The sequence below is a fragment of the Drosophila suzukii genome, chromosome 3, assembly GCF_043229965.1.
Source record: "Drosophila suzukii chromosome 3, CBGP_Dsuzu_IsoJpt1.0, whole genome shotgun sequence".
Classification (NCBI taxonomy): domain Eukaryota; kingdom Metazoa; phylum Arthropoda; class Insecta; order Diptera; family Drosophilidae; genus Drosophila; species Drosophila suzukii.
Window position 1 is genome coordinate 10,871,553 of NC_092082.1, and position 14,046 is coordinate 10,885,598.

Below are 14,046 nucleotides of genomic sequence, written 5' to 3' on the forward strand. Positions count from 1 at the left end.
AGATTTTCAAGAATTAAGAAAACCCAAAAGGTAATTAAAAGTCATTTACTCACTCTAAGAATCCGGTCTTGTGCTTGGCCTCATTGTGCGGTCCAAATTGAATATGCACTTGGATGCCAGCGAATTCGCAAGCTAAGGAAAAAAAATGACATTAAAAGAGTTGTCTTTAAGTCTTAAAGCACCAACCCCACCTTTATCTTGGGTCACAGGATGGGTGCCATCCAGAATGGCGTCCCTGGCTTGCACATACAGCAAATTCAATTGCACGGGGTCTCGGGAATCGATATTCTGGTCCGAAAAGAAAAAGCGACGGCGCAGCAAAACAGTTTCTGACTCGTCTATGCCCTGCTCCCTCAAGGTGCGACTCACATCCACCCAGTTCACTAAAAACAGAGAAACGCATTGCAATACTTCCACTTTAAGGGTCTGACCTAGTAACTCACTTTCATCATCCGTCTTCAGTTTCTTGCGCAAACTTTCCATTTTGGCATCACGATCCTTCTCCATGATTTTGCGCTTGAGGGTCAGGGTGCCGAACTTGTTGTCCGGCAGATTCTCGTTCTGCGCCTCGTTGTCCTCGCGCACCAATCCGTATTCCTCGTGATTGGTGATGCCGATCTTGGTGCAGATTACCACCATAAGCTGCGACACCGGCTGGGAGTCATCTACCAGGATGGTCTTCACAGCGCCATCCAACATACGAACACGCAGGGTGCGCGTCTTTCGGCGGTACTCCAGCGTATCCTGGTTGTGCAGGATATAGTAGCCCAGGGTGCGTCCGGGTTCCAACCAAACGCCCTGTTGGTTCTGCTCGTCGGAAATGAACAGTCCATATTCGCTGGCTATAATAGAAAGGGGAATTATTTAGTTAGAGATAGTAGTTAAGAGTAATATGGGGTTTTACGTACGTTGTCCTTGCACTGCCTCGGCGAACTTATCGCGAATGACCTTGCAGGCATCGAAGACTGTGGTGTTGGGCTGGAACTGTATGGTCTTCGTAACCCGACCACCCTCTAGTTGGATACGCAGCGATAGTGTGGACATCGTGGCGTCGTCTCTGCTGCTTCACTTCAGCTTCCTCTGCTCCTTTTCTTCTACCTCTCTCTTCTCCTCCGCCTCGTCGTCGTTTCCTCGGGTAAACTTCCAAGGATGTGGAATATGCAAAAGGCACTGCAAAAGATTAAGATGAAGTTTAATATTTGAAAGCAATATTTGTGAGCAATTATAATAATATACCGGGTTATGTTTTCTCTTTGGAAAATATATGGAATTCTTAAATAGGTATGCTACAAAAATCGCTATTATAAGCACCCTCGCATTCCAATCCTTCAACCGCGTTCTAGTGAATAAAACTCAGCACCATACAAGGGCAGAAAGAAGAATACTAATATGTTATTCTGGTTTTGGTTTATAGCCAATATAATATAATATTGTAATGTCCTAATAAATTATGCCCAAGAAGACAAACTGAATGTGGAAAACAGACACTAGAAAAGGCGAAACCAGAAACCCCAGAACCCAGGAACCATCGACTGAGACCGAAACCAAAACCGAAACCACCCCCAAAGCGCAAGGATATCTTTCGCCGGACGGGCAGGGGCGGTGGCGGTGGCGATGGCAGCCACCACCCAAAACGCAGACGACCGATAAAATTGCTGATGAAAATCTTCTCCAGAAACACTCGCACACACACAAAGACATTTAATGTTCACACAAACGGGGGAGAGGGCAAGAACAGGACACTTGAGTTGCCAAATCAAAGCCTGAAAAGCCAGGCCCATTGTGGTGTTGTTGCCCTATGGGGTAGCAAAGTATCTCTCTATCCGCCGTTCTCTCCATCATTAGGCTGAGGATTTTAAGCCAAGTTCCCCTAATGTCATTCTCCATCCCCGAAAAGCAGGCGTAATTGATTTTCTGTCGCCCGCTTTTCGATCCTGCCTGCAACGTACAAAGACAAAAGCTGCCAAAGTGTGTCAGAGTTCGGGTGGAAAAACGCTGCCATTATAATGTTTTTCTCTAGCGAGCAAAAATCAATAATTTACACAAATGTTTTGCTTTTTGTGTGCCCACAGAGAGAGCAAGAGGAAGCACTTGAAATTTCCGGTAGACACACACAATATCACGCACAAACTTTCACAATTACTTTTTATGAGGGGACGACGAGGATGACAACAGTAGGACGAGGAAGACGGTTCCATATGGCGGCTATGGATGGCACCGATTGTCGGCATCCTGCGGCAGGAGCGGCACGTCTGCTCTCCACGGAATCTGGCACGAAAGTGATGGAAAGGCTGACTTAACGCTGCGGCCGAGCCCGCGGCAGAGGGATGCTGCTCCGCCGACGTCGGCGTCAGCATCCCTTCGGTGTCTAGGACATCCTTGCCAGGATTCGGAAAGAGAAAGTCGGGGGTAGTGCAGGAGAGAGAGAGAGCAACGCCTGCGCAGTGCTTTTTCTTTGGAGAGAGAGATGGAGAGAAATGTTCTAAGCAAAGGGTGCAGTCACCGTAAATTCACCCTCTATTTGCAACCGGAGACTTCTCTCACTTTCTCCCCTTTCTTTTGGAGAACTGGTTGACTTTTTCAGGGCGCCTGAGTGGCGCCTGCCTTCCAAAAAGTATCTGAATCCTGCGCAGCATCACCCGGAACATGGGGGATAGCAATCACTGCGTAATCCGATATGAAACTTCACTGCGCCTCAGAAAACAGGTTCAGGACTTAACTTTTGCGTTTTTAAATGAGGGATTACAAGAAGTATTGTTATTGTTTATAAGGGTGGAAGAAAAAAAAATTACTAAATATTGTTACTTTAAAAATACAGATTTTTTATTAATATTTTAGATTGCTTTTATGAATAGAATATGAGTTATTTCCTTAAATGGAATACTCATAAATAAAATCAATCCCTAAATTTTATTACTTTAAAGTATTCATCACGGGTCATAGAATTAGTTTAGTTCAAGTTTATAAAATCAACGTAGCTATATTCATTCCAAATACACGCTAAAACAAGTTACTAGAGACCCTCTATCAACCCTACTTCAAGTGAATATTGTAATGGGATACGGCCCATTAATTCAATTAACTTTATATGCTCGTACATGCCAAACAAGAGGATGGAACAAATCCTTATAACACATCCCCAAAGCGAGTAAGAAAAGAAAAAGCTGTCAAAGCCACAAGATAATGGATAAAGGACAATGAATAGATAGATTGCTCCCAACAAAAGGGCAAACAAGAAAATACATGGAATATTTGAACGGTATTGAATTCCCCACAGCAGCCTTGTTATGACTTATCGATATTCCTGGCACTATTCATTCATAACACCCAGCAGTTGCAAAATTACAAATAGGTAATAAAACATAATAATCAAGGAACTGTTCGTTAATTTTAGTGCAAACTGAGAAAAAACGAATTTGGCTTGCGGTCACCACGAATTTTCACAGTGGGCGCTTGGCAAAAGCTATATTCCGCCCTCCTCCTTCATCCACACCCACTTTGGTAGTTCCTTCTCCACAGCTGGCCACCAACTGATACCATCCGAATGCAAATGGAACCCATGCAAGGAGGCAGAGTTGAAGCCTCTCACTAATTGGCAACCACTTTCTATACAGAAGTCACACTGAGCTGCTAATGGATGTAATTTACTGCCGCCAACGTTTTCCTATGAGCACATCTAATTAATTGAGTGTGGATGTGTCTAGGAAGGAAACTTGTGGATTTCAAAATACAGGGAAACAAAATGCATTAAGAAAACTATAAATGAAGGATTTCGTTTAAAACTTTTGTTAAAGCCTATTTATAATCTTTTATAAGAAACCTATATAATACATTGTGTTGCAAAAACTTTTTCCAAGTTTTACTTACTTTTCAAACACTTTGTAAGACTCATGTTGAGATCTTGTTTACAACGATGTGTTTTTCGAAGAGGTTTATACTTTTTCGTGAGTTGGCGATCGAAAAACGTTAAGGCACAAAGCTTACGGTTACGGTTTAGGGCTTAATGCTTATAAAGGCACGCTCGGGCGTAGTGTGTGTTTCTTTGTGTGTTGGGTGTGTTTTTGGTGTTCAACAAGATCTTTGGCGATCCATGGGTTGACGTTGTCATCGAAAGGCATTACGGGGTGTTGAAAGGGGATTTTAAAAATCGTTGACTGCGACGGCAGCGCTGGGTCAGGTGAGTCCTGCGACTCCTGCGAGTCCTGCGGATCCTGCGGGGCAACTGCTCGACGAGCTGAGGCACGTTTGTGGTGTTGGCAACGGAGCGTACCGTTTTTGTACAAAAATTGTACGGAACCGAAACTGAATTTACAAATACTCAACACAAAACGATGGCAAAAACCGCTAACAATTTGGAAAATCTCAAAAAACGCGTTTACATCATAATAACGTGGGAATTCTCAATGCTCTCGATTTTTAACTCGTGGGTTTTAACAAATAACGTTTAAAATTTTCGAGTTCTCTAGTGTAAAAGCTTTTCTTTTTCTTTTGTAAATGTTGTAAAGTATATATAAACTTGTGACTTTTGTATATATATTGTTAAAAACGTGTAAAGCTTGGTAACAAATTTTTATAGTAATTTTTTGTATTTTTTTTTTGTGTTTTTTGTTTTTATTATATTTTCTGTTCTAAGGCAAATTAGTGGCAGAGTTTTGAGCAGCGATTAAATCGCATCGACTTAAGGTCTATTTAAAGTAAAGTATGTGTCCAAGGCACTCGACGACGACAACGCAGTGTGTAAGTGTGTGTGTGTTTTGTGTGTGAAAAGTTAAGAATACTTCTTAGGGATAAGGCACGAACTATGACGAAAAACAGGAACCGAAACGGTACAAAAGGCACTTGACCGCCAAACTTAACGAATCTGTTTCAAAAACTCAACAAGAACTCAGGCACAAAACGGTTTCAGAACGCGACTTATGTGTGACTAACTGACTTTATTTCTGAACTGGCAAGTCCTGCCCGATCAGCGGCTAGGCCTAGAATGATGTGCTATGCCGGCAAGACATCGTGAGCTTCTGATGTCAGCATCATTCATTCCACTAGTCGTAACCGTTGTGTGAATCCGCGACTCGACGGCGTCGAGATCAGCGCATGCTCCGCGGACAGGATGGCCAGGATGTTGGGTTGTTGGGATGTTGGGATGTTGGGATGCTCGGGATGAGATGGCATGTGCCATGGGTTGCCTTCTAGCCAGGCTGCGCGAAAAGGATGTGAGAGTAGGTGGCTGCTGCTGCGGCTTCTGCTGCTATGCGAGATCGTAAAAATTGCCTATCCAAAAAGGGAGGGTTTGGGTAGCACAGTAACATTTTGGCTTTTTTCGCTACGCTTCTTGGCTTCTTGCGGAAAATCCACCACCAACTGGGAGCACCCAATGGGTGGCCATGGACCACCAATGGCTGAACTTCGCTTTCGCCTTATGTACAAGCTGAATTGTTTTTGCCATTGCCCATTTACATGGCTAAAATTGTATAAATTAAACTTGACTGAGTGTGTTGTTTTTTTTTGTCGGGGAAACAACATGAATAATGGTTAAAGAATACCGGGAAATCGGGCAGCTGGAGATCCCTGTTTTTCAACTTATTTTTAATTAATCTGATTTATTTTGATTAATTATAACCGAATGAGTTAGGTAAATTTCACTAAGAACAGTATGCAACAATCTTTAAGATACAAATGAGGGGGGTTGGTATCTCCACCCACCACTACCACTTATCTGTGCAATCGCTGTCGACATAAAAGCAAAGGAAGAACAAAAAAAAATAAGCTCAACTGGCGCGACATTTTGGCGCCAAAGCCACCATTTTGTCTGGCCATATAAACGAGTGTATGTGGATCCTGGTGAGGGTGTCCTGAAACGCGTGTGGCTGCGTAGGAGTCCTGTGGTGGCCGCCAAGGAATCTGCACAGTTTTCACTTGTCTTGGGACACGTTTACTCCTTGGTAGCCATGTTTTCCCACTGATTGCTTGGCCTCCTCCTCCTCCTCATCCTCCTCCTGCCCAACGGAAAGGATAACAAAATGCCATCGGGCTGCGCCAATGTGGAGCCTTTTTATGTAATTTGCACAGTTTTTATTTCTGTTTGTCAAGTGAGAAATAGAATTTGACCAGATACAGAGACGAGTCCGACGCGGCATAAAACAGAGTAATAAAGTTCAAGGAGGCATTTTTCTTTTTTATAGGTAGATGTTGTTGGATCTACTTGATTAATTGTGCTTTTTCAAGGAGAAGAAATGCAGGATTATATCTTCAAAACATAATAAACTGAAATCGAATGCATCATGCATTTTGAAAATAGGTTGGTAAGAGATGATCAATGAAAACCAAAGTCAATTTTGCTTATCTTCTGATTGTCTACCCTTTTATATTTCAAACAGGTGGATCTCTGTTTCAAAGCAGAAATATTGGAACTTCAATTTTAATGAATGTTGTGATCAGCGAAACAGGTCGATGTATACTGTGTGTGTTGGCAGAACACCGGCGGAGAAACCTTGACTTGAATAGAGAAAACTACTTTAGGGATCACTACTCAAACTTTCTTCTTAAGTTAATCTTAATCTAAAGACCCCTCATATGACATATCATAACTTAATTATGAACAACTCATAATATTAAACACAAGTGAAAGAACTAAATGAACAATTGAAAAAGTTGACAAAATAGAAAGTATCTAACGAGCACTGCCACCTTCCTAATCTTAAAACTAATTATTTGATTATGCAAATACTGTTTGACACCTTCACTTACCTCAATTCGTTGTTAGCCGCTTATCTCCAGGCTAATGGTTTCTTCGATTTAGTTTCAGTTGTTAAGCAGATAGTGAAGAATTGTGTTTAACGAAAGTTGTTTGCTGTGTGTGCGCCCGTGTGTCTGTGTGTTAGTGTTGGCAGTGTTAAGTGTGTTCGTTGTTGTTATGTTGTTTGTTTCTTCGTTGCTCGTTGCGGTTGTCGTTTGTTTGATTTGTTTAGAAGATCTGCAAATAGAAGAGCAGAGCAAACGGTTAAAACTGCATTTGCAAACGTGGCGTCTGGAGAATCTCTATCCATCCATCTATCTATCAAGTTGCCACTGTGGCAAGTTCAACAAAGCCCAAAGCAATCCACTCCTAAACTGCAGATACGCACAAAGTATTTTTCCTGTTTTCATTTTCCATATTAGCACAGCTCGACCTCGGCGCCGATGGGTGGATGTGGATGTGGATGTGGATGAGTCTGTTAGGTGGGGCTGGGGCAGGCTGGAGAAGAAGCCGATATGGCTGCACATATATGGATGGATGTCGACATTGCGGTTAATGCCACCAAGGCAGCCGGAGCAAGAGCAGCAGCCACCGATACGGGCGCTCATAGAATACCATTCCAAGAATGCTGCACCAGACTTTTCCATTAGCGTTCGCACATCGCCAGCGACTTTTGTTTATAGCAACAAAAAATATCAATCAACACCCAAAAGCCCAAAAGAGTGCATCAATGTGGCAGTGCGCGGTATGATCGTGGCTGGAGTCGGAAGGATCGGGTAGAGAGTTGCTATCCGCAGCTGGCCAAGAATGCGGCTGCTGTGGTCTCCCATTTCTGGCCATTAACCCAATGTTAACCAAAAAACCAATTGTGTATATAAACAAATGATTCAGTTGGTATTTTGTGACAATCAGAATGTGAAAAACCCAAGTTATGCCGATAGCATTCAAACTTTTGGTCTTGGAATTTAATGATTCGGCGAAAGTTTACACCAATATCAAGTTCAAAATAAGAACTTTTTTGTACTGATGAATTGCAGGGTATGAATAACACAAGATAACTTTAGCTTGAAATAATAATTATTTATTAGTGCCAGAGCGTTTTCAAAGCGATCTGAGCATATGTAGTCATGTTTGAAAAGGAAGATAGCCTTAAAAAACAATGGATCATTAATATATGATTCAAAACTGTAAGTAATTGAAATTCTTTGGAACGTCTGATAGAGCTGGTTTCTGGGACATGGCACTTAAATTGAAATGTCAGTACTTTTGAATACTCACAAAAATATGTTATGGGTAAAATTCACCAACACGAATAGTTACAGAACTATAAAAAAGGTTAACAACTAGTCAGAATAGTGATGTGTATTTTGTTGTTGTGAAATTAGTGTATTATTTGTTAAATTGACAATTCGATGGGTTGGGCCCATTTAGCTAAACCAAATAATTTCTCGTATGTGTATAACAGCTTCCAATGAGTCAACGAAGAGACTCAATAAGTTGACAAAATATTTTAAGTGAGTCGTTTTGGGGACCACTTTTATAAAGGTGTCATGGGGAACTACAGGCCTCAGACAATTGGATTATGTCCCCCCAGCGAACTATATTACAGGTGCAGGTCAGCCCTCGTATTATTGGCAAGACAACAACTTGGGGCGTGGGTGGCTCCCACTGATCTCCTGGCCCCCAGCGAGCTACTCCCCTCCCTGCCACTCAATGAAAGCGAAAATGCTATTGTGGGCGTTGGACAAGTTTCTATAGTTTCTGTTTAGTAGGTCGACGGCTGATTGGGTTTATACATCGGTCTACGTACACATATGTATCGCTCTTCGCGGAGCAATCAAAATTACAAAACGATAGCGTCACGTAGTTATAGCGAACACAATCTGAGACCTTGGCACGATTCTGCCATGCAGCCAGATGTCGGGCTAGGTGCTCAGGCACGTTCTACAATGCCGAACCTCCGAGCTGCTGAAAGGGTTCCGAGTGGTTTATGGCCAAGACAGACAGCACATGGACATGCCAGATTAAGGGGAACTGTTGAATAGGTTTATTGACCCAAGAACAAGGAAATATGCGGAGATCCGAGATAAAAACAGGGGGATGTTCATGCTCTTCTTAAAGTACTTGTTCCCAAGAACTATATCTCTTCATAAAATACTAATCTGGTTCTAAAATTAATTTGTATTTAAATTTTATATTATAAAAATCAAAGACATATTCCAACGCACATATTTATATTCTCACGTTTTCTTTACATATATCTTTCGCTTTTAAAACCTACTAATGAATGACTATATATTTTTTATGGGATTAGGCTTCTAAATTAACTGCCTTTCACCGCAGGCCAAAAAAATCACTGTACACACATAAAGACAAATAATATAATACATCATACATGCGGGCGGTGATGACTACACATGCAAGTGCTTAAATCAGCTTCCAATGCTATAAATCACATCACAACTCACAGTAAAAAAAGAGAAAGGGGAATTTAAATAAACTGCCAAAGAAAATTCTACGTGAAATGTGTTGAAAAAAGTTCCCTCAACGATAAAAGCGAAACAGATTTTAATTAAACCAAAACAACATTCAGACCTCATACGCCATACTAAATGTGCCCAGTCCTACATCCATTCTATATATATTTGGAGCGCTATAAATACCCAACATAAACGAGAACTTTCAAGGTAAACAAAAAATTATTTGGAGAGTAGACAAATCTCTTGGATTTTCCATTCGATGCGCCCATAAAAAAAATAAAATAAAATCAATTAATGGTGTGGAAACTGAAAGTGTGAGGAAAGGCAATCCACACGGATCATACTTGCCCCCTGACCAAAATTGTGGCACGATATTCATGCAACACTGGAAATGGAACACTGTCATCTAAGCGGAGAGGCTCTGGGGTCCCAAGAAGCCGGCAAACGAATCTTCATATCACACAGTCGATTCTTCCCTGAGCGATTCGCTATTATACAGATCTTTAATCCATCGAAATTGTCCCCCTGCAGAGCTTTCACTGTACTTGGCTGGCGGCGATGATGGCGACGACGCTGATGATGATGATGATGCTGCTCTTGGCTCATTCATTTGCTTATTTTTTTTGCTCATTCCCTGAGTCATAGATGAATTTATAGAAATTTCAATTTTTGTGTACTACAACGGGCTAGTTTGGAGGTCCAACAGATGGCCAGAGCGATCCCCCACCGGCGACTCGCTTGATTATTAGTTGCGCTTGAGTAATGTAACAGCAGCATCAAACGACTCATGAAAAAGTTTTATTTCACTTTTCATGTCAGCGGAAATTGACGAGCGGTCAGTGAAAAAAGGTCGTTAAAACCAAATGTGTCACGATCCAGTGACAAGGTACTGAAAATGGGATAATGAGTGCAATTACTACGGTCTAGAGCCACTCATTTCAAACATAGTTTTCACACAACATTGTTTTGAAAAGTGTGTTATTTAAAATTTCATTCATAAGTTCATGAGACAATTAAGTATTGATCTCAATGAATGGATACCTTTAAAATAATAGTATGATTTTCAATTGGTAATCAAGGTTTTTAACCAATTCCTTTTCATTTTGTTAAAATGTTAGGAGAGATGACATTAAATCTTTATAGAAAAAAGATTCACATAAAACTAATTTCCAGAAACGATCATTTGTTTGTTAAAAATATGCAATGAAACTGGCTGACATGATACACAATGCCCACATACGTAGGAGTAATAAAGTTTATTTGGCGATTTTGACCATTCAACTTGTTTTCGTTTACATTTCCAGTACTTGTAAACAACAGTCACGTTCATACGTTTCCTTTTCTCTGATTGGGTCGTTCAACTTAACTTAAATGATCGCCAATAAACACTTTTTGCTTGAAATAATATTCTCCTTGAGCTTAAATACATTTCAGAGATTTCCCCCCAAACAGAGTAGCTGGATAAAAAGCAGGGTCCGCACCCAGCACTTCCAAACTCACAACAGGGGTCAATTTGCCAGATTTGACATACAGAGACTTTATATGCACCTCTGATAACCCCGACTGCGGTGGTAATTTGAGTAAACAAGACATCGTCGCCGGGGCAACTCCGCAATGAGCAATGTGGCCAACAATGGGGCTCAAATTTGTGTATCGCTATCAGCATTGCCAGCAACAACAATGGGCAGCCAATGATGATGGCAAAATCCAGATAAAAGATGCATTAAAAGTAACAAAATACACAAATAAACAAACGAACAACAAACCATCGAAGGATGGCTGGAGATCCCTAGATGGATGGATGGATGGGTGGGTGGGAAAGGCAAACAAACAAATCAAATCGAATGAATCGACGACGACAAAAGTGACGTCAAAAGGGGAAGGCTGCAGCAAGTGGGTGGTTGTGATGGGATCGGGTTGACTGAAAGGTCTCGATGGCCCTGTAATTTTCAATTATCATCAAGGTGGTGGCACATCATAATGTGGCCAAATTATGTCAACCGAGTGATAAGGATCAATGCTCTAATTACAATCCTTTATGAAGGAGCGTGCTTGTAATTAGCTGGATTTATGATACCCAAGCCTATCCATGAATAAAGAGCTTATACAGTCCTTTATCAAATGGAGTAAGGTGCATATACATGTTTGTATACCAATGTGTTTTAGAAGAAACTGAAACACTTCCATGACAAATCGAATATTACTTCATAAGGAATTCTCTTGATTTTATACTGTTGACGAACCCCTTTATCTTTAATCTCCATCTAAAATGGTTATGAGGATATTCATTTTTATAATTGTAACTTTAGATTCAATTTAAAAGATTTCTTATAAATGCCTGTCAGCACATTTATGGACCTCAGTGTATATTCCCCCCAAGAAATTTCACATTTCCTGCCAACATGAATTGCCTTAGCTTCCTTCCTTCCTTTTGCTCGGCGTATACTACACCATCAACATACGAAAGACATTGCCAAGCAATTTTATGATTGGATGCCAAGTTCCATTCCCATGCCACTGGCCTGCCCACTTAAGAAGGAGCCCCTCCTTTGAGTCACCCTCTCTGGTGGCCACCATCACCTCCTCCTCCTCCTTGCCCCCCCATCCACATCCGACATCGTCAATCGGAGACGGCAAAAAATTAGGCTCCCGCCAGTCGGGCTCCAATGGATTTTCGCACAAGTGAGTGCCAAAAGCGACAGTGCCACACAACATATACACAAATTTATATGAGTGTATTTATATACATAGCGATATAACAAATAGTCAGGGGCATCCCTGCGAGGGGGATCTGCAGCTGGGTTGACTTTGAGGAGGCAGCCCTCGAATGCCAATGCATCCATAAGTCGAATAAGAAATGAATTTTTATTTTCACACTCACTCACTGACACTGGCGACACACAAAGCAGTTCCATTGATTAAAAGAGGCACCCAATCCTCCAGCCAGATGGAAATAAATTGCGAGACAAGGCCAAGCCTAGCGATAACTGCCGATGGACACGACAATCTCCGGAAAAGGGGAGGCAGTCGGCGGAGAGATAATCAAATCGGGAAAGGAATGCATAAAATGGGGGGTTAAGTACAGACGAACTTCTCTAATTCCCAAGGTCCGAAGGAGTTATAGATCACACGAAATTGAGTCACGAATCATAAATATCTGTTTAAGAGTATATTATACAAAGAAGAAATCAAAAAAAATATCTTAATGGCCTGTTCGCCTATACACACTTATAACTGAATAGAATACTAAAATCTTTGGAATTAAATATACTTAAAAAACCTGATATCTACTCATAACCATTGATTAGTTATCGTAATAAACTAAAAAACCATCAATCATTAATGAAAATTTTTTCTTTTCTGTGTAGCTACGCATTAATTCATATAATTGCTGGAGTTAGAAAGATTTGAAAGCAGTTTGTAGCGTTTTGTTTGACGCTATATGAAGCTATAAAATCGAAATCCTCAACATTTCCAGCTTTTTTTTTCATTTTAACCCCGCTCGTCGGGAATTCGGGGGTGTGACAAACCGCAACCCGTTGCAATGGGAATGCCAAAGCTGCCTTATCGACTGACCGCATCGAATCGTTTCGCTGATGGACTGACAGATTGATGAAGTGCCCAAATGCGTGCTCACTCGGCCCTCAAGCCAACAAGTCCGAAAGCAGAAAAGCGCCAATGAATTACTGACGTAATCGGCCAGGGATTTACGACACCCACTGCGATATAGGAGATGACAACCCGATCGGAGGGGCCCAACCCAAACCCAAACCCAAACCCACTTCCACCGACGATAAACGAAACAAATAAAATGATACATACGTCTTCTCGACGAGTTCGGTAGTCGCGATAGGGAAAATTAATTTTTGCATAAATCTTCGAATGCGTTTGTTTGCATACAAACATGGTGACAATAAACGTCAAGCCGCCGAAGGCAGACAACAAATGCGAATGAATACTTCCAGTTTATTTTTAGAGGCGAATGCATATTCTTTATCAGCATTAATAGTAAACAAGGGGTCCTCCTCTCCCTCACTCACTCCCCACTGATTTTTAATGACTCAACGATGAGTGTGCGTGCGAAAAGGGAATGCAAATCGAGTTGAATCCAATCGAATCGAAACGAGAAGGAAATGTTCCGAATTCCGATTCAGATGGTCTTTTATTCCACCTCCGCCACTTGAGTTCCGCGTAATTAAGAAACATTCCAAAACAATAAACTATTCCACAATACGGAGCGCCCAATCGAACTCAATATATGGAATCTTCTACGAGTTCTGAGTTGCGGCCCATTTTGTTTATTTAGCATTTCGGTTGTTTGATTCGGGTCCGGTGCAAAAGCGAAACATGTGTGCGGCAGCATTAAACCCACATAAACTCACATGGGCCCCAAGTAGTTGTATCTGTTGTACAGAGAGGAAATTTTAGGATCGTGTTTTCTTTTAGAGATGGTGAACATGTTACACTAAAGTATAAGATAGCATAAGTCTTACTTCTGAAGCAAAATATACATTTCTGTTCTTGATTTGAAAATAGGAATCAAGTTAAAACATATTTGACTCCAAGTAAAGGGTCTTCCTAAGACACCCTCTTAAAGATCAACAAATGGTTTGTTTTCTCAGTGTATCTATATATAGCCTATGTACACATATTCAGCATGTATGCATTCATGTATCTGAAGTGCAATACAAAACCATTAAAAATGCTGAGGCGTTAAGAAAATAGAGCGCACACACCAGTTGTTATTTTTATTTTTTAATTGTTATTACGCTGGTCGATTTGTTTTTGTTCTTTTGGCCGCCGCCAGTTGTTCGTGGCGTTGAATTTTGATAT

At 41.2% G+C, this 14,046-nt stretch overlaps 1 protein-coding gene across 5 annotated transcripts in view; it reads right to left on the reverse strand.

Moving 5' to 3' along the window:
• Nucleotides 1-14,046, reverse strand: part of rhea (Talin_middle and talin-RS domain-containing protein rhea) — a 30,335-nt gene that overhangs the window by 11,850 nt on the left and 4,439 nt on the right. For all 5 annotated transcript variants that reach the window (XR_005014255.3, XM_065864147.2, XM_036815956.3 and 2 more), the window contains exons 2-6: nt 6,745-6,970; nt 909-1,170; nt 444-842; nt 192-383; nt 54-132 (exon numbers count right to left, since the gene is read on the reverse strand). Coding sequence is in view for 4 of the 5 variants with exons in the window: in XM_065864147.2 (XP_065720219.2) it covers nt 54-132; nt 192-383; nt 444-842; nt 909-1,044 (806 nt within the window). In the remaining variant the exon portion in view is untranslated. The remainder of the gene's footprint in view (nt 1-53; nt 133-191; nt 384-443; nt 843-908; nt 1,171-6,744; nt 6,971-14,046) is intronic.